Source organism: Neodiprion virginianus, chromosome 3, assembly GCF_021901495.1.
Source record: "Neodiprion virginianus isolate iyNeoVirg1 chromosome 3, iyNeoVirg1.1, whole genome shotgun sequence".
In the NCBI taxonomy this organism is placed as follows: domain Eukaryota; kingdom Metazoa; phylum Arthropoda; class Insecta; order Hymenoptera; family Diprionidae; genus Neodiprion; species Neodiprion virginianus.
The window spans coordinates 18,741,682-18,760,587 of NC_060879.1; the positions used below are offsets into that span (position 1 = coordinate 18,741,682).

General features: G+C 33.5%; 1 protein-coding gene across 13 annotated transcripts in view; it reads left to right on the forward strand.

Annotated features, from left to right (window-relative positions):
* The window catches only part of LOC124299489 (phospholipid-transporting ATPase ID), a 122,346-nt gene extending 111,237 nt beyond the window's left edge, over positions 1–11,109 (forward strand). For 6 of the 13 annotated variants that reach the window (XM_046752704.1, XM_046752703.1, XM_046752708.1 and 3 more), the window contains 2 exons: positions 163–575; positions 10,693–11,108. In XM_046752704.1, the coding sequence (XP_046608660.1) occupies positions 163–575; positions 10,693–10,780 (501 nt within the window). In that variant the 3' untranslated portion in view covers positions 10,781–11,108. Of the gene's footprint in view, positions 1–162; positions 9,395–10,692 lie in introns of those variants that run through there. The other 7 variants (XM_046752712.1, XM_046752713.1, XM_046752714.1 and 4 more) reach the window with 4 other exon arrangements.
* Positions 11,110–18,906: the final 7,797 nt, after the last annotated feature.

Consider the following 18,906-nt stretch of genomic DNA (forward strand, 5'->3'; position numbering starts at 1 on the left):
AGACTTTTCCTTGAATTAGTTATAATTTATTGCGGTAACAAAAATGTGTACATGTCTTATGCGATACTGTAATGGAAAAGAAACTGTAAGAATTGAGATGAGCTAAACATTATGTACAAATTTTTTTTCCAAACTACCTAACAAGTGACATTATTATTCCAGGCGATGTCAGAAGCAACATTTTGGTTCACAACTGTGATAACGTGTATCATCCTGGTGATACCAGTGTTATCGTGGAGGTTTTTCTTCATCGATGTGAGGCCAACTCTTTCAGACAAGGTCAGACTGAAACAAAGATTAGCCCAATTGCGCTCGCGTCAAAGTCAGGACATTATGCGAACACCATCTACACGACGTACGCGAAGATCTCTACGATCCGGATATGCGTTTGCACATCAAGAAGGCTTTGGTCGTCTTATCACATCTGGGAAAATAATGCGGAAGCTGCCAAATAGCTCTGATTTCAGATTCGCTATGCCGTTTACGAATAACGTATCAAAACAAGTGAATGTCGCGACCACTTCACCCAAAGATAATTCATCTAGAAATTCGAATACCATAGACACTATCAATCTGTGAGTTAATTTTCTGTTTGTAATTGTCCAGTACTCTTTTTAGGCAATATTCAAGTATGTCTACACTTAGAAAAGTTTATTGAGGGGATTGTCAGATAATTTTCAAATTGGAACTACGTCTGCATTTGCATGGATACACATATAGTGCCAATTAGTGCTTGGAAACTTGACTCTGACAATTCCAAATTTATTCTTGTTTGAAGGTCATTTTTGATAAAATACTGTATAAACTCAAAAGGAATCGAAATATCATTATCGAGTATTTTTTCATTTAATCAAGTGTTCAAACATATGGGTATTTAACAGTATTTAACAAAAATTTATAAAGGAGTTATTTCCCCCTAGGATAGGTGGGGGTTGATGGAGTAATTACACGAAGTTCATGACATTTTTGGTAGAGGATAATTTCTTTCAGTGGAAATATTATATCAAGTATAAACGTATCCATTTTTCGTAACAAACAATACGTTACGAGAAAACTAGAGATTTGTTCATATTTTTCAATCAGTGCACTTAATTTAACAAAACTAATTATTTTCGCATCATTTTGTACCGAACGGTATTTCAATCATCAGTACAACGAGTAGAATTTTATACAGATTATTTTCACTAGGTTGATGTTAGTAAAATTAGCATAGCGAAATATGGAAAGAGAAAAAGTACTATTTTGCAACTTCAGAATTACTTTCAAGAAGGTAAGTTTTCAAAATATGAACATGTTTGCTTTAGTTACGATTTTCCGACTCACAACCAATTCTTAAGTTGTAAAATACCGATTGTTCCGGAAAATGTGTCGTTACATTAACGTTAAAAACTTCAACTTTATCAATTATCACCTGGGAGATTTACTTCTTACTTTTTTTTTTACCCTGAAATGAAACTGTCAATTAGTAGCTGTAGCTTATTCCTTTGTTTTTTATTTTTCTTTCTTCTTGCCCTTCCACTGCGACAAATGAACTAAAACATGAGGTTGATTTTGTGCACACAGGATATTTGAGGAACCAATCAATCGATATGTGAGTTAGCAAATTTACTTCAAATTTTTCGTGCGTATCTGAGATAGTTTCAAACTAAAGATGCTATTTCTTGAAACTACATTGTTTTTCTCTCATGACAGAAATCGTTGACTATGATTTCCATAAGTTAGAAGGAAGTCTATACTAAAACATCTAAAAAGTTGTGTGCTACATTGGTAATCATTTTAAAGAATTTTCAAAAGTGGGAGATAATTTTTCTTCCTTTCTTTCAACGGATTTCAAGTAATTCAACTTATTGAAAGTCATATTGATGGGTGGCACAATTTTTATAACGCACACGAATTGTTAGCGAATAGTTATCGTTTTTTTTTTTTTTTTTTTTTTGTTTTTGTTTGAAGCATTACTTTTAAAGAGATTGTACATTCTTCCTTTTTGGATTGATTCTTTTCGAAATAACTATTACAGAAGGTGCAACCGCACTGGAATACAGTGGAAAATTGTTTTAAAAAAGTATTCTGAAAAAATTTTTTGCACTGAAATCTCATGCACAACAAACATTTCAAATGTAATCTTTGCATGAAGTTTTCAAAATATTTCTTTCTATGAATTTTCCGACAGAAAACTTTTTCTTTAAAATTTAGAACACCCGGTGTCATAGCCTACAAGTTGTAGGAAGGGATTTGTGATTTGTCAATTTTCAATAATAAAGTCGATTTCTGGTCATTCACAACCTAACTTCAGTGAAGTTTCTTACAATCAATTTACAGAGTGAATTGTTAACGACTGAATCGTCCATCATTTGTTACAATTTAGTGTGCATGCGTTACAATCCAAGAGCAGTTGCATGCCAGGACGACCAACGACATGCGCATTAAATGTTAGCAGACAATGGACCATTCAGTCGTTACAAATTTTTTACATACATTTAAAAATTTCGAGATAGGGGTATTTATAAGCCTAAAAAAAATTGAAAACGAATAACAGTTGCAATCTGGAGAAGGTTTGAAAATTTCAATAAAAATATAATAATAACGATGTAAAATATAACGATTCTTCAACTCATAAATCTGATAAGCCGGCCCAAACTGAAGGAATTTGTGTTACTCATTGGTTTTCTGGTGCTGAATGATATTAAATGTATCAACTTAGGGAAATATTGTAACTTTTATAATAACTGGTACCGATGCTTTATATGATCTTATAAGATGCAAAGAGCATGTTATTCAATGGGTATTAAATATCACAAACTTTAAGAATTGCCTGCACCCACTGCAATTACATGAGATCGGATTATAAACCTCTTTCCAATATTAATTCTATTATTATCTAATAGACAAGGTCTGAAAATTCGTAAAATTTCACGAAATTTCTACAAAATCCACACAACGTTTATCTATAATGTTTGAAATTAGTTCTACACAAATCATCAAACAATTTCATGAAGCGATTTCAAAGATATTAAATTGTTGACATTTCTTGTGAAGCTGGTTTTATTGTGGTTCTTGCATTATAGTTTCTATTTCATTCATCTACACTTTGTTACTATACTGCTTGTTTGCTACTAAAATGTAGTAAAAAAAAATAATTACTTTCATGTGATAATATTGATTTAACAATTATATTAACAATATTAATTTTAATTGAAATAAATCCATACTTGGCTTTCGAACGATTGATGATTTTGATTACGTATACTGAGCCACGCTATTTACAGTGTAGTATAATCACTAGGGTAGTCCTTATTTAGGGTGTTGACAAATTTTTTCCTGGCTACTCGCCAAATCAACCCTGAATAATTCAAAAACAATTGCCTCATTTTCTCAGGTTTTCATTTCAACTCTAACCCCTTCCGCCAACAGGTTGGGTACCTCCATTTAAAATACACATGTTTCGAACACATTGTCAATATATATTTTATTGTAAAAGTAATAGTGTTCCAAAAAATCTGTAACTACGAGGTTTTAGTGGGCATTAGTGCTAATATCTGAAAAACAATACACCTCATCCTATCAGGCAATCTAGACGTATTGCATTTCCTTTAAATAACAATAAAAAAACGTCAGATCTGAAGTAATTATCTGAAAAAATTAGGCAACTGTTTTTGAATTATTTCAAGTAGATTTGGGGGGTGGCGTGAAAAAATTTTGTCAGAACCCTAAACAAGGACCACCATAATAGTCACGTATACTATGTATGCTTACACGGAGTACTTGTATCAAGATTGTTCTGCTAGTTGCTTGAAAAAAAAGTAAAGTACATTTGAATATTGATTATGAATTTTGCTGCACATAACTGTAACATGTGTCTGGCTGAAATTTGGCGGGAACTGTCATCTCTGTAAAGTTTATTACAGCCATTTTCTTCACACTCTTAATATAATTACATCGAACATCGTGAAACTGATAGTTTTTATGACAGAGGCTATTAGTGTTGACTAATCAGAGAATCGCTCATTCACACAAACAAAACTACAATTTTTCCTTTGTTGCCAAAACTTCTCTTACCTGAGTTCCACAATTTCGTCTGTATCTTGTTTGAATATTTGTGTTAGTATCATTACGCAACAAGCCCGCTTCAGCATATGCATCATCAAGTACCAATTTAATTACATTTACTCAACGTTATGCTAAGCAAATTTGCGCACAGTTCGTACGACCAATCTATTCTGTTGAAAGTTGAAGGTAACATTATCAATTACTTGGTCTCACTGCATACACGTGTTTCTTTGTAATATTACATCATATTAAGTGACTAGGATGGTGTATAAATATCCACATTATACCTCTGATTGTTGACTTCAATAATAGAATCCCATCCTGTGCTATCTACCTAATACTTAACTGCTGTCGAAAGTTATACTATGTTTATATTTTGCTTATCTTTTGTACTTTATTTTTCCGTTCACACTATTTCATTTAATGTTTTTGCTATACCCTTGATGTTTGCGTTCTATTTATGTTTACCTTGCTTGAGTGTCTTTTTCACATTACTCTATTATGTCTACCTAGATCTTATACCAATCAAATAATATGCATGCAACATAAATTACAAATCTGTAATACGTGGCTCAGTACTTTGTATTATTATTTTTGACAGCATATGAATAGCTTCTGTTATTTCATACGTTCCTTTTCTCAATTTGTGATATTGAATATCTTTATGAAAGTTAGATGAAGTTATTAGAAAATTCCAAAAAACTGTCTATCTACTGTAACGACCATATAAATTTGTTTTGTCAATGAGGACTGGACTTATTAGTATAAAACAATAAATGATATTTCATTACATCAGAGTGAAATATTCCACAAATTTTATTTAGACTTTTATCGAAAGCTATCGAGCATAGATAATGTACACCATGGTTGAAACTGCACTAAAAAGAGTTCTGGATAAGCAATTTACAAAAGCAACGTAGAGCACGGTCAGTGATGTGAATTATTCTCAGTAATTGCTGTGAGAAATAAGTATTTTCTTTATTATACTTTTTTTAGTTTCGTTAATGTAGTGTTTCTATTTTCTGAGTTATTGAGAAAGGTCTGTAAAATATAGAACTATCAAGTTCTCACGATAATGTCGTAGGTTAATACAGTCAATTCTTACAACCAATGGCCATGTAACACTGTAATTTATATAAATAAATTTTTTTTGTCACATTTACTATATATTACACTGGGAACAAATGTCAAGACATTGCTTACTATATACACACGCGAATGTTGAGAAAGTTGAATTGGGAAACTGGGTAATAATGCATTTTTAGAATTTTCATTGATCACATTCGAATAGTCGATACTGAGTAATTTCAGTTCCTAGTGTAGAACATGGTGTTACATTTTCATTTCTGAACAATCTGTGTTAACCTGTGGTAATATCCCAATATGTATTATATATTTATACATCGTGGAAATGAATACTGTAAAGAATTATTGCGTGAAATATTATTATTATTATTATTATTATTATTATTATTATTATTATTATTATTATTATATACGATTAATGGTAACTAGTTATATTGATAATTGCCTTTACAAAAAAAAAATTAATACAAAAAACAACTAATGATACCTGTACCATAGTATTGATTGTAAATATTTTAAAGAGATGTATTATATTATATTATATTAAATGTTAAGTATACATTTTTTAAAAGAAAGTAATATATAGGTAGATGAAATTCTACGATACGAAAAGTAGCTATATTATAATTGCGGATAATGTTTGCCTTGGACTGACTACCGGATATAATATAATAACGTAAATGTAGTAACAATAAAACGTATATGTATTTCTACTTTTAATAATACAAAAAAAAAAAAAAAAGGAAAATGCTTAGGGAGAGATAGTCTGCATCAGGAAAGCGTATTCGCATTTCATACAATCAAATTATCATTTAACAATCCATAGCCAATCATTATTTCACTCATTGTGCCTGATTATGTAGTGACATATTATAAGTGAGGAGTTCTTGACAGTGGTTATAGGAAGGTGGTTTTTCTCTAATGTAGCGGTCAATTATTTATCAAATTTTATTACGTTTCTACCGAAAAAACGGGCGGTAATTTTTGGATCTATAAAATTTTTAATTGTGTAGTAATCAGGGTATTTGTGTACACAAAAGTTTATTTTGTATGCTCTGTCTTTACGCATGAATAAATATTAACCTTGTTCTATCCTAATCGTGAATTTATACACTGCGTTTTTATGCTATATTATTAACTAATTCATGAAAATATAGTTGGTGATTTTTAAATCAGTACGTTATTCTGACTCGTCCTCCTTAATTAGCCTTATTTCATCTTCGTGCTTGCCAAATGATATAATATATAACTATATTTTTACGAACTAATTAATAACATAGTGCATAAAAACGCAGTGCATAAATTCACGATTGAAATAACATGAATAAAAATATAATACACCGATAATTATATTTATATTCAAGATAGAGCAAACGAAGCAAAACTTCGTATACACGAATAGCCTGATTGATAGATAAGTAACTTAAATTCTTGTATATCTGAATATGACCGACCATCGCTGTAGTCGGAGCGTAATTAAATTTATTAAATTATCGACCACTTCATTAGAAAACAATAATTATAGTTATAGATTGGTGACTGATATGGAATTTGATCATATTTCAATTACTAATGCTATATATTACGCTTAGCGATCGTTTTCTACTTAAAATTTTTCTTAAACTTGATCCTTGAAATCTTCATAAAGGATTCAATTTTAACAATTGAGTTGGATATCAATTTGTATTCAGATTTAAAGCTTTTTTGCTCATATTTCGCCTCACCCACACCAAGGATATACTACATTTATAGTAAATATATTTAAATTGATAAACTTTGAAGTAACATTCAGAATGATCGGAAATCTATTAAAATTTATTGCATTTCTATTCAGTGGTTCGTCAATAACTAGAAATTGTGTTTTTTCTGCCAAACATTAACGATCATCACATTGTATTCAATAAAGGTTGTCACTGATTCATTCAACACGCACACACGAAATATAATTCTAAAAGCCTCAGCAGGCTCATGACAGCTGCAGAGTCAATGTAATTATACGTGTCCGAAATTCGTTTGATCGTTCATTCTAAAAAAGAATAAATTTAACTCATTATCAACTTAGCAAAAGTGGAGGTTTATGCCATTTTTCTGGTATCTGTAGACTGAAGAATTGTCTATATTTTCTGGTTCAATACAGTTACCTAGCCAGAATTTATTAAAATAAAGCTCTTTACGTCCGATGTTGCAATACTATCTTTGTATGTATGTGTTGGAACACTCCTACAGAAATACAAAAAAGTTTGTTTGGTATTCTTCATCTTCACTTTGTAAATTTTCACATCGGTATCGAAGATCGTAATGAAAAGTTATAGATTATACGATGTGTCAGTCTGGAAGTTCTACCCTTCATATGCTATAAATTTTAGTCACAATGGGTATAATATATATATATATATGACTCTGATACCAACCATTTACCCTGTGTAAATAACTATTTGGCAGCTGGTGAAAAAACAAAATTGTAAAATCTCACTAAAAGGTGCTCCACCGGACTGAAATTTATACAGTTCATGTAGTTTTTTTTATTTACTTCATCTTGATACCAATGAAAATCGACAGGGTGATCATTGAAATGGAAATTCTGAAAAATCTGGGAATTTCTAAGAATTTTCAAAGCCCAAAGTTCGGAAAGTGGCGAAGAATTTTAGTTTTGGTCGTGGAAAAATTGTAAAAAAAAAAAAAAACATTAACAAAATAAAAAATAACACGTAGCAATGGTGGTAATGGCTTAACCGTGTGTGAATTAATGTTTTGGAGAAGCTGAATGTGCTTACTTTTAGTTCTTAAAAATCGTGGAAGACAAAAATAAATGGTAAAATGTTAAAACCTTTGGAAACCTGAAATATCGGATATTTTCAGCATATTCCATGATTACACAAAATTATATCACAAACTACTAAATATCTATCAAAATGCCAATGTTTCAGGAAAAATTGGAGTTTGTTTTTAAGTCAATATGACAGATGTATAATTTATACATATAATGGTATCGTTTTTTTTTGTATGAGAAGTCGGCTCATCAAAACGTGGAAAACTGCACAGCCTATATTTTTATTCTAATATGACTTGTATACATTTATTTTTTAATATAACTTGCTATAACAAATAGTATTTGAACATGTGATCTAATTAGTTGTATCACCAATACTGTATAATTTGTTTTTTCGAAGATGCTGGGCTGCTGCAAGGGACCATATTATGTATAGTTTGTTACGGTTTTGTTTTCAGTCACAATTAATAGAAATCATTTAAATATTGCTAAAATAGATAAATCTCACACTGTGGAAGGCTGTTTTTGATCAAGTACATGTTTTATGAATTCCTGAAAGATTTGTTACCCATGATTTTTCGTTATCAACTCAAAGACTTTGTGTTACAGTGTGCGTGAATGAAACAACCTTATAAATCTATCCAGCAAAATTGTATGGCTTGCAGCGGCTGATTTTGTATGTATAAAATACGGAAACGAGATAAATAATGTTAAAGATAACCGTTATTACTCGCATTTGTGTGTAATCACCAACGAGATGATAGTATTGAACTATTAGCTACATATGTTACTTTAATAATGAAATTAAATCTCCGTCTACGAAAAGGAGAGAAAGCAAAACCGTTTCACTGCATACGTATACGGTAAGCAGCTATGTTATTGCCATTGTTTTGAAATATTTGGTTTAATAATCGCAGTATCGCTTCCGAGCCAGAAATGGCATATTATAATCAAAAATTGTAGCAATGGACAATATTCAGATTTTAAAACTTGTTCGTAATTGATTTTTGCACAAAAGTTGTTTCTAATCATAATTGAGACAAAGACTCAGATCTGAATAACTGATTATTTCAATTATATCAAAGTTTTTGATGTTACAATGTTATCTGATACCTGCAAACATTATTTGCGTTTAATTCATATACTAATGTCACTACTTTTTAGATTTTACAGATGATTGATCGATTTATTTAAATTTTTCTTTCTTTTTAGGTTTTCACATTCCATTTATACATTTCATCTATCATTGGGGTGAATATACTTTGTGAAAAACTATTTTTATTTTTTAATTCTTATATTTGATTATTTTACCAGTATTCTCAGATTATGAATATTTATGTACCATGCTTTAAATATATCAAATATTTTTCACAGTGGAGCAGTGCAGTGGGAGTGTGCAAAGCAAAAATTAATATTGTCGAAATAAATAAATGTTCCTTATTCGCACGAGTATATAAGAAATAATAATAAAAATGAAAAAATTAATACAAATATGAATTACAATGAATTACACTTACATGTAAGAACACATATTATGTGCTACGACATATTGTACTAGATATGTATAACGTGTCTTTGTATATTGAGGATCATTTTGAGATGATGTTAAACTCCTATTTTACTGACTAGAATTACTTTCATTACGATATTTCGTAATTCCCGTAAATCATGACATAATAGTATATTTTCCAATACCTGTTTGGAAAGTGCGATTTTTAACGCCTATGGATCGTATATAAAGTGTCTCATTTTCGAATAGTGCAGGAAAACGATGTTAGCGCATGCGCACAATGAAAATTTGAGGCACTTGAGCTTTCTTCGGCGCATGCGCACTTTCGAACAACTCATTTTCACGCACTGTGTGAACAGTGTCATGGAATGTAAGTTACCTAACCTCAGTCTTACGCGATGTCAGGGACACCTTTGCTGCTTCACAAATAAAACTTTCCTTCACGTGTGTTTAGTTGAAAAATAGCGTGCGTCACACGTGCGGATGAACGATATCTGACTTGAGTAATTTTGGCGATCGCCCTGGCTCATGCAGCGTTCAAACTATAGTACTCGTATTCGTATGAACACGGCAGTCACTCTTTGCAGTTTACACTGTAAACTTCACACTCGTGGGAAATCGCCCACTTTTCGCACTTGTCACACAATGTTATTGATAAGCAACTCACGCTCAATGACACAGTGCGAAACGGTAAAATTGAGTTGTTCGAAAATGCGCGCGTCAAAACAACGCCCGATAAGTGTCTAAAATAGAGAATCTCACTTTTGCACACGCGTCAATGACGTTTTGCCGTACTGTTCTGAAATACGGCACTCTACGCACGCATCACAGGTTTCGAAAATCAAACTTTGAAGCAGGTGTCCGAAAAAATTTAGTTTTCTCCGCTTCACATCGTTTACATCGAGCAGAGTTGTGGAACTAATACGGCTTCTCCAGATTTGATCACCGTTATCATCGGACTAAAATGAAGTCACTTGCACATTTTTATCAAAATAAACTGCGGCTATTTTGACTTTGAACCCAAGTTCCATACCGCATAATGAATATCATGAAAAACAATGTTTTCTTCGAAAATGCCAACCTCAAATTGTCGGACATTATTTCATTTCAAACAGTTGTAATGAGAATATAATGTTTTTTATCAAATATTTTTTTCAGAAGTTGCAAAATAGTAATTTTTCTATGAACTTGTAATAGGAATGGGAATAAGAAACAAACATTATTCTCCAATCGGTAGCAATAGTTGGAACCGAGAGGTTGTTCACTCTTTATATTTCAGTGTTCATGCTGTGGAAACTTCAAGTGCAAGCAAATTAGCATCATCTTGCTTTGCGGTGTCATGTGTCATTAACTGCTTACTATTGTGAACAATTTGACACTGTATTCCAATCAAGTAGGTACGTATTTTCGGAAACCGTGTAATTCACCGATAGTAGAAGTTTATTGTACTATTGAATGGTACCTACGTAAAATATGAAAAACAAATTACAGGTTACATTTTTGGAAGGGACAGGAAATAGTCGAGCGTTAAAAAAACACATAGGTATATGTATAGGGAACGACTGTAAAAATAATCGATGTTCAATCAATGATGCAACGTTTTTCCGATTAATTGGCCCATTCGATTATTCTTTTTGTTTCGATTAATCGCACATCTATAAATTACGTATGGATACTGAATATGCTTAAAAATGTATCTGAATACGTACTAATTTTTATTGGTTCATAAAATTTCGCGAGACCACTTGAAGACATTCTTCTTCAACTCTATGCGTTCTTACGAAGGCTTCGATAACAGCCAATTATGGTCAGAATCTCAATCACCGCAGATGCACAGAGGATTCAGTGATCTTTCTTGCTCTCATGACATAGCCAAATGTCGGACCGTGTTCTCTCCATTTATATAATTTCTGTATTTGGTCGAATAAGAAGCACACCTCGGATCTCGCGTAATCGTCGTCGAGCTTTACGAAGACGCTGTATGTTTTATTATGCTATGGTTATGCGTTATGTGTATGGGTTTATGCAATCTGTGTGTGAAATTTTTCAGTGCCAGTTCTGACCATTGTTTGAATGAATTGTAGCCATATTCATTATTTATGAGTAAGTTCAAGTTATTGCCACGAATAATACGGAGGGACGTTTTTCATCAACGCACTTTGTCTATTTCGTTTACGTAGTGGTGAAAGTTGGAACCAGCGTAGAATGTTGTGTTGGTCATCATTGAGACATCGTATATCGCGATGTGAAGCGATCGCCCAAGACTGCCTGTCAACTGGATAGACGAACTGTAAACCCTAAATTTCGAACAATACAGTGTACTAAATATTTAAAATTAACGTTCAAAAAAACGTTGAAAACATTCTTGCTCTCAGTCGGATTTCAGTAGTGAAACGAATAATTGAAGAGATTGAAAGTCAAATTATTAATTATAGTATTTCATAAAAGTGACCACAAATAGTAAGTCTACCCTCTCTACCGTGCAATAGAAATTCTAGTAATGGTCTACAATATAGGTATAATTAAATGTGCATGAAAATGATTTGCTCCAAAAAGCAAGATATTGGTGCTTTTCACGCAAATATCGCGATCGCATTGATACTTGCAGCCTTGGAGTGTACCATTTTGTAACTTGCTCGTGAAAATATTTTGACCTGCCGATTTTATTCTCGAAACCCACAACTAACCAGATACAGAAATTTCTCCGGGTTGCTGAGGCTACCTAAATTTGAGGAAGGATGCTAGATTTCCGAAAACCTTTCATTCTCAACGTAACATTAATCGTTGGCGATACGTGGAAAAAAATTACTTTTGAATTTAATACAAATCTGCCAAAATGAAGGGCGGCTGTAGTTTTCTGTTAAAGTTACAATAATGTTCTGTTAAATTTGAGTTACTGCAGAAATGCTCCGAGTTTCTATACCGACAATCCAATTTACCACGGAGAAAAGTTGCAGCTGAGCTACAAAAATTGCCGTAACATCAACAACGAAGGCAAGCCGGACCTAAAAGTATTATAGGTATGTAACAGTAATTAAAGTAAAACTTCTTTAGCGGGGGAATTTTGGGAAATGGCATGTTTTGAAACGTTCTGCTGTGAACCGCGATGTTATGAAACCCCCAAATGACTCCTATCATCGGTCTTTCCTCTGTGCCCGAACACAAAAAGTTATTTAATATTTCAAATAAAAATCGGAAATTGCTATATTTAGGGAGCTGGCTGCCATTTTGTCAAATGATTTGTTCGTCTTTCATATCGATACGGATGAAAGTGCAGATCAACACAAATCGATTTGGTCGAGTTAATTAATGTCCTACATCCCTGCGTTTTTGAGTTACAGCGCTTCAAAAATGTAAAAAAAAGGGTACTAAATCATGTGTTCGTGTCTGCCTCTTGGACTGATGGTCAGAATCGTCCTCAAAACGTTGAAAATCCAGAGGCAGACATGCAGGGCCCTGCATTATTACGGGACGTAGTTGTAAAAACGTAAAAAAAAGCTCTACTAAATCATTTGTTCGTCGTTCTAGTTGCGTCCATTCGATTCAATAGGACTACCCGAATACAAAAAAAAGTTGGCAGACATTTTGGTCACTGATTTTGAAGTGTACCATTTTTTGAAGTTCACGCAGAATCAAGAGAAAGTGGGTAGTACGGCTATTTATTGTTGGTATTAATAGTTTTAGTATTATTATATTGTTCAGTCTTTTTTATTGGATCCAATTAAAAAAATGAGAAAAAAGACAGTTTATTACAACGTTAGAAGACGCAAATAAATTTAAGGATGTATGTCATGGATCATCCCAGCCAAAAATTGTATACGATCAGACTTTTCGTACTTTGTTACGTAATAAAAATCTGAAAAAATTCAACAACATTCGGCATGCTATGAACAACAATCATCAATAATAATATATTGGTGAATCTTGGTGAGCGGTCATTGAAATGTACAACGTATATTTTCGTTAACGTTTCGGCCCGGATATAGGCCCTCCTCAGAACGATTAATTTTTTTATTTGACTGTCAAGAACATAAATTTTCCAGTAAGACATAAATTACTATGGATGTAATACTATTGGAAGTTATTATCTATTGTAGATTAGTGAGAACATATCGTATATCTGTTATGATTAAAAAGTAATAGAACTTAAAGAGTAATTTACCTTTTATAAGAAAGAGGATTAAGACGCTGGTCAGAATCGTAAAATATTAATTGGAGTGCGATGGTTCTTCAAATAGGATGACAATGGACATTGGCGTCTTCTCCGATTGTTAAAAGTGTAGGTGTATAAGATTTGAAAGTTGGTAATTAAAATAACTATAAATATTCACAGTGTATAAGTCAAAATATTAAAAGGGTTAAAGAAAGGGTTTATGATAGTTAAAACATTTAAAACGATGTCGAAACAATGGTAATGGTAACGTTATATCCCTATTCTCCATGTCTGAACAATTTTGTTAAACAGTTTGAGTCAACTGGTAAGCGACAACTGCTGGGAAAATCAAATATGACCCAAAGTGAAGGCGAACAAGTATAAACAATTGTGAAAACAAGTAACCTGGTGACATCAAAATTATGTACATATTTAACGTTAAACAAAGTGTGATATGTGGGCGGTAATCAGCGGCTTGTAAATATTGCTGAGATGTTCGGCACCTTGTCTAAGATTAACGGAATTTGGATGTCCTACAATATTGCTCATTTCTAATTGTAACCGTTTACAGTAATTGGGTTCTTCACAAAGGACGTTTGCATTGTCATCGTTGAAAGAATGTTCTTTGTTGATCACATGTTTAGTTAGTGCAGTATGTCGATCCTCATTATCTTGTACATTACGTTGATGTTCTTTGAGTCTAGTATCTAGATGGCGGCCAGTTTGTCCAATATAAACTTGATCGCAATCGTTGCAGGGTATTTTATAAACAACGTTGGATCGTTTGCCCATAGGGACCCCATCTTTTCCCGAATCAAAGACAAATTGCAAATGTTTCGAGTTTTTTCCTACAAACTTGACATTGTGTTTGGTAAATAATCCATTCAACGACTCAAAGAGACCCGATACATATGGGATGGGGATAAATGTAGTGGCTAGTCTCTTGTTGTCATCTGCGGAAGCAATGACCGCTCACCAAGATTCACCAATATATTATCTACGAGGTCGAGAATTTTTACCCTTCACATCAATAATAATATTGCCCATAAGTTATTAACAAATTGTTTAAACAAATAATTATTTAACAATTTATTATATATGTATAGGTATATAATTACACATATATCTATGTATAGGTATGCCCCAACTCTCTACGGAGTTATAACGTTCTCACTTTCTTCTCTCTAAGAAAGAAAGACAAACTATACAGTTCATTTTATTCCTGCGGGACGGCAGGTAACAAATTTAGAACCCGAATTTTTTAAATATGTTCTTACAATTGTTCCTATAGATTGCTTGTATGTAACATTAATTTTTTTTATTAACATTTTGTAGGCGCAGAATTTTTTACTTGTGGCTTGGCGCGAGCGTAGAGTTGAAAAAAAAAATTTGTATTCAAATGGTCCGCCTTTGGAAAATCAGGGGTCTGGATGTCTGCCTCTGAATTTTCAACGTTTTGAGGACGATGATGATCATCAGTCCAAGAGGCAGACACGAACAAATGATTTAGCACACCTTTTTTTTTACATTTTTGAAGCGCTATCAATTGACAACGCAGACCTGTCATGTTGGCAGATGCGGTCCTTAATGTTTCTTATGGTACAAAATTTGATATTAATAATGTCTGCCATACGAACAAATCATATAGAAATTTTGGCACCCAGCTCCCTAGCTACTAATTCTCCCTAGCCTTTTCTGTCTTACTCTCTCTCTCTCTCTCTCTTCTTCATTCTCTCAGCCTCATTGTTTGAATGTAAGCTGCTCAAAGAGCCATTTTTTGAGTGATCCGTAACGTCACGGTAAATCACTCATATAAAATTCACAAGTTGCCCATGATTGCCTCACATGTTTTTAACTTCCCGTTTCTCTGATTTCAGAGAAAATAGGAAGTTATTTTAATCACCCCGAAAATGAAAAGTTGAGTTTTCACTAGATCTCCACGTTTTGAGGTCCGGAGAATCACCTCCAATCATTTTTAAATGGACGTCTGTGTGTGTGTGTATGTATGTATTTATGTATGTATGTACGTGCGTGATCAATTTTTTGTCCGACGATATCTCGAGAACGAGGAGTTAGATTTTGATGAACTTGGTCTTAATCGAGGCACCTCTTTCAGACTTAGACCTGATTAGATTTTGGCTGTGATTGGTTTCGTAGTTTTTGAATAATTTAAGAAACCAAATTCACAAAAATAAAATAAAAATGGTGTCATCTTCGCAACGGATGAACGGATTTGCATGAAAATTGGCATCCGAAGGTGTTTGGGGTCGCTGATCACATATCTGAAGTCACATTTGCAAAATAAAGATTTCACGTAGTAAATATGCTCGAAAAAAATTAAAACGTTCGGAGTTTGATGAAAATATGAGAACCGACGATTCTCCAAAGATAAAACGTATGACTAGGAAAAAGGTGTGAATATTTTATGATATCCTGTTTAGTTTAAATTCGTTATAAGTACTCTACAGTCGCATTTAAGTTTTCGGTTTATATCGAAATATACTAGTTTCGAGCACAAATAACGGGAAGTTCAAAGGCTGGTTCACAGTCAGCCCAAATCCGCTTGTTTTCCGTGTACTTGCACAAGCGTGAAGTAAAGCATAGACAATTAAAGTAACGAGTTACCGACTCCTAGAATTGAATGTACAAAAGTCTACTTGAAGAGTAGGTGCCGAATTTTCCACTTTTTTCTAAAAAAGAAGTAGTAAGAGTAGAACCTGATGCGGCATTCTACTGCAAGGGCCTGATTCTGATTCTTTCTTCACTCGTGAAAACGGTGATAGTCGCGATCCAGACCAATCAAAAGGTAGCTTTAAACAGAAAATCTACTTTTCACCGGTAAAAAGAAAATCAGATCAGGCCCCAGTCACCCAGAGTAGGGAAGGGATTTGGAACTACTAACATCAGGAAATCGAGTCTGCGCTACGAATTTTTTCTTTTTTCCGACAATAATTTAGCCTTTGCCGATAGTTTATTGTATATATTTTTAAAACTTTTGATACAGGTCTAATGTAACGCCAGTTTGTTTTAAAAATAAAGAGTAATGAAGTGTTTCACGTAACCGAGTTTTATATTACAAGATTTATTTATATCCTGATTCAAATTCTTTTTCCGGGGCTCACAGCGCGTATTTTAATTTGTCCAGGTTTCCTCTCAGCTAATCAAATGCAGAGCGAGAAAGACGGAGTAACCCTAATATATATACATCTCTCTCTCATCACTTCGGCTGCATTTTTAGCGAAATCGATGGGATGAGTAGCTTCCTCCGGTGGTATGATCTCTAAGGGCCCCGAGTCACACAAGATAGTTTTTATAACAATCGAATGAAAAGTGGCGGGGCTTTGCGTGGTAGTTTTGCGGGACGCGAGTGGTTGATTTCTTTTACCTAGGGATGAAAGTGAAGCAATTCTGTGACTACGCATGCGCGAGCCTATCTTTACAACACTGAGATGAAATTTGCTACTTTCATCTCGCTAAAATGCTACGCTACGCACAGTACCACTTTTCACGCACGTTGGATAAAAAGAATATTGGACTTGTTGCTTATTTAAGTGTATCAAAAATCAAGCCCAATGTCTTCAGCATGAGTGCGCTGATTACACATTTAAAAGTATGAGTTCCAAATCGGTTTACACGCATTAAATATTGATTCCATCATCGACTTCCCTATGGTCAAAACAAGGAATGAATATAAGGATCCATGTTTTGAATCATTGGACTAACATTCTGCAAAGTCATATTGCAGGTGCCTTTATTGCGAATTATAACAAATAAATCTGAGATCTCTACGTAATATTGATATTGACCAAAAAGAGGAGACACTGTTCAAAGACGCAAGGTCTCAACTACTTGGCGAGCCCATGAAGTAGAAACAATTACTGTTAAAAATACAAAAGAGAAAGAATTTACTTGAATATACAAAAAGAAAACGCAGCCCCAATTGAAATCCAAAAGACGCATTACTGAGCTCAAGAAGAGTAAAGAGAAAAATGAGAAATACGGTCACAAGAGGAAGTCTCTACTTAAAAAACTCCACGTCAAGATTCCTCTCGCACTACCGTCATCACTTCTCGAAATCGCGGGCTCACTGGTGGTGATATTTTGCCACCCGAACTTAACTGTAATCATGAGAGGGTCCATTTTTGTGTGAGAGTTCGTATCAGAGGCTTGTCTACTGGTTATCTGTTCTGCTAATAAGAAAATTTGTAACTTCAATTCCATCCGAAGAGTGCTTATAACGTGAACATAATATTTTTCCACTTAATGTTCGTTCGTACTTTCGTATCCATTCGTATGATCCATGTATAGAAACTGGATTATTTACCTACACTCTTGATGTGTACAAAAAATGCACTTAGTGTTTTCAAAATGTTTCGAAATCTGGTATTAGGTCGTCATAAAAAATCTCAAGAGTAATTGTTATGACATAACAAGAAAATCAAGATTGCCGCGTGATCGAGGGAAGCAAGGAACGAATCTGGTATCTTTTCATGAACATTTCCATAAACTACATTCGTTGGGCTCATCGCGTTAGAGATTTCCGAGTAAGCCGCGGATAAAATTTTTATTGTACTTTCTGCTGATACAGCCATTGAAATTGGTCGTATAAACCAACCCCAGAGTGCTCTGAAGGCGTTTTGAGCCGGCATAAAACACTGTTATCGAAAAGGTCTGAAGCTTACACGGATTGCCCACCGTTAGGCGCAGCGCCAGCACTGCTGCGCGCTGGCATAACTGAGTACGAAAGTGGGGAGAGGCCTGACAAGTTCAGCAACGATATCGATTCAGTATAAGTTAAACCACCCCCGTCAATGGCTGAGCTTCGAGTATTATTTACGAGTTGATAACGTCAATTTTGAGAGCAAAAACCATGTAAAAATCAAACAAACTAATGTTCCTTCAATTCAAGTGTAATTCCGTAGTAATCCGTGAAATTGTTGTTGTTATGTAACAATTTGAATCGTAATCAGAGTTTCGTTACAGTATTGATTTGCTTACTAAAATGGTTTTGTTTGTATTTTCGTTGAGTTTCGTGTTGTTTCAACAGTAATGTACTTTGATATCTCGATTCCACATTGGGCACTTACTAATGTGAAATATTATAAAAAAAATTATTTTGCTATTATTGTTAATGTCGCAGTTAAATTTGTCATCGTCACTGCTGTGCTGCTGTTGTTAATATTGTATAATAAAGTGAATCGTAATTTTATATTCAAAAGTGTGAACAATGGTGATTTGTTGAATATTTTCTGTATATATGCTGCGGAACATCGATTCCAACTTGAAAATTAGAATACCAGTGGGTGAAATTTTAAATTAACGTGTTCAAAAAATATTCTA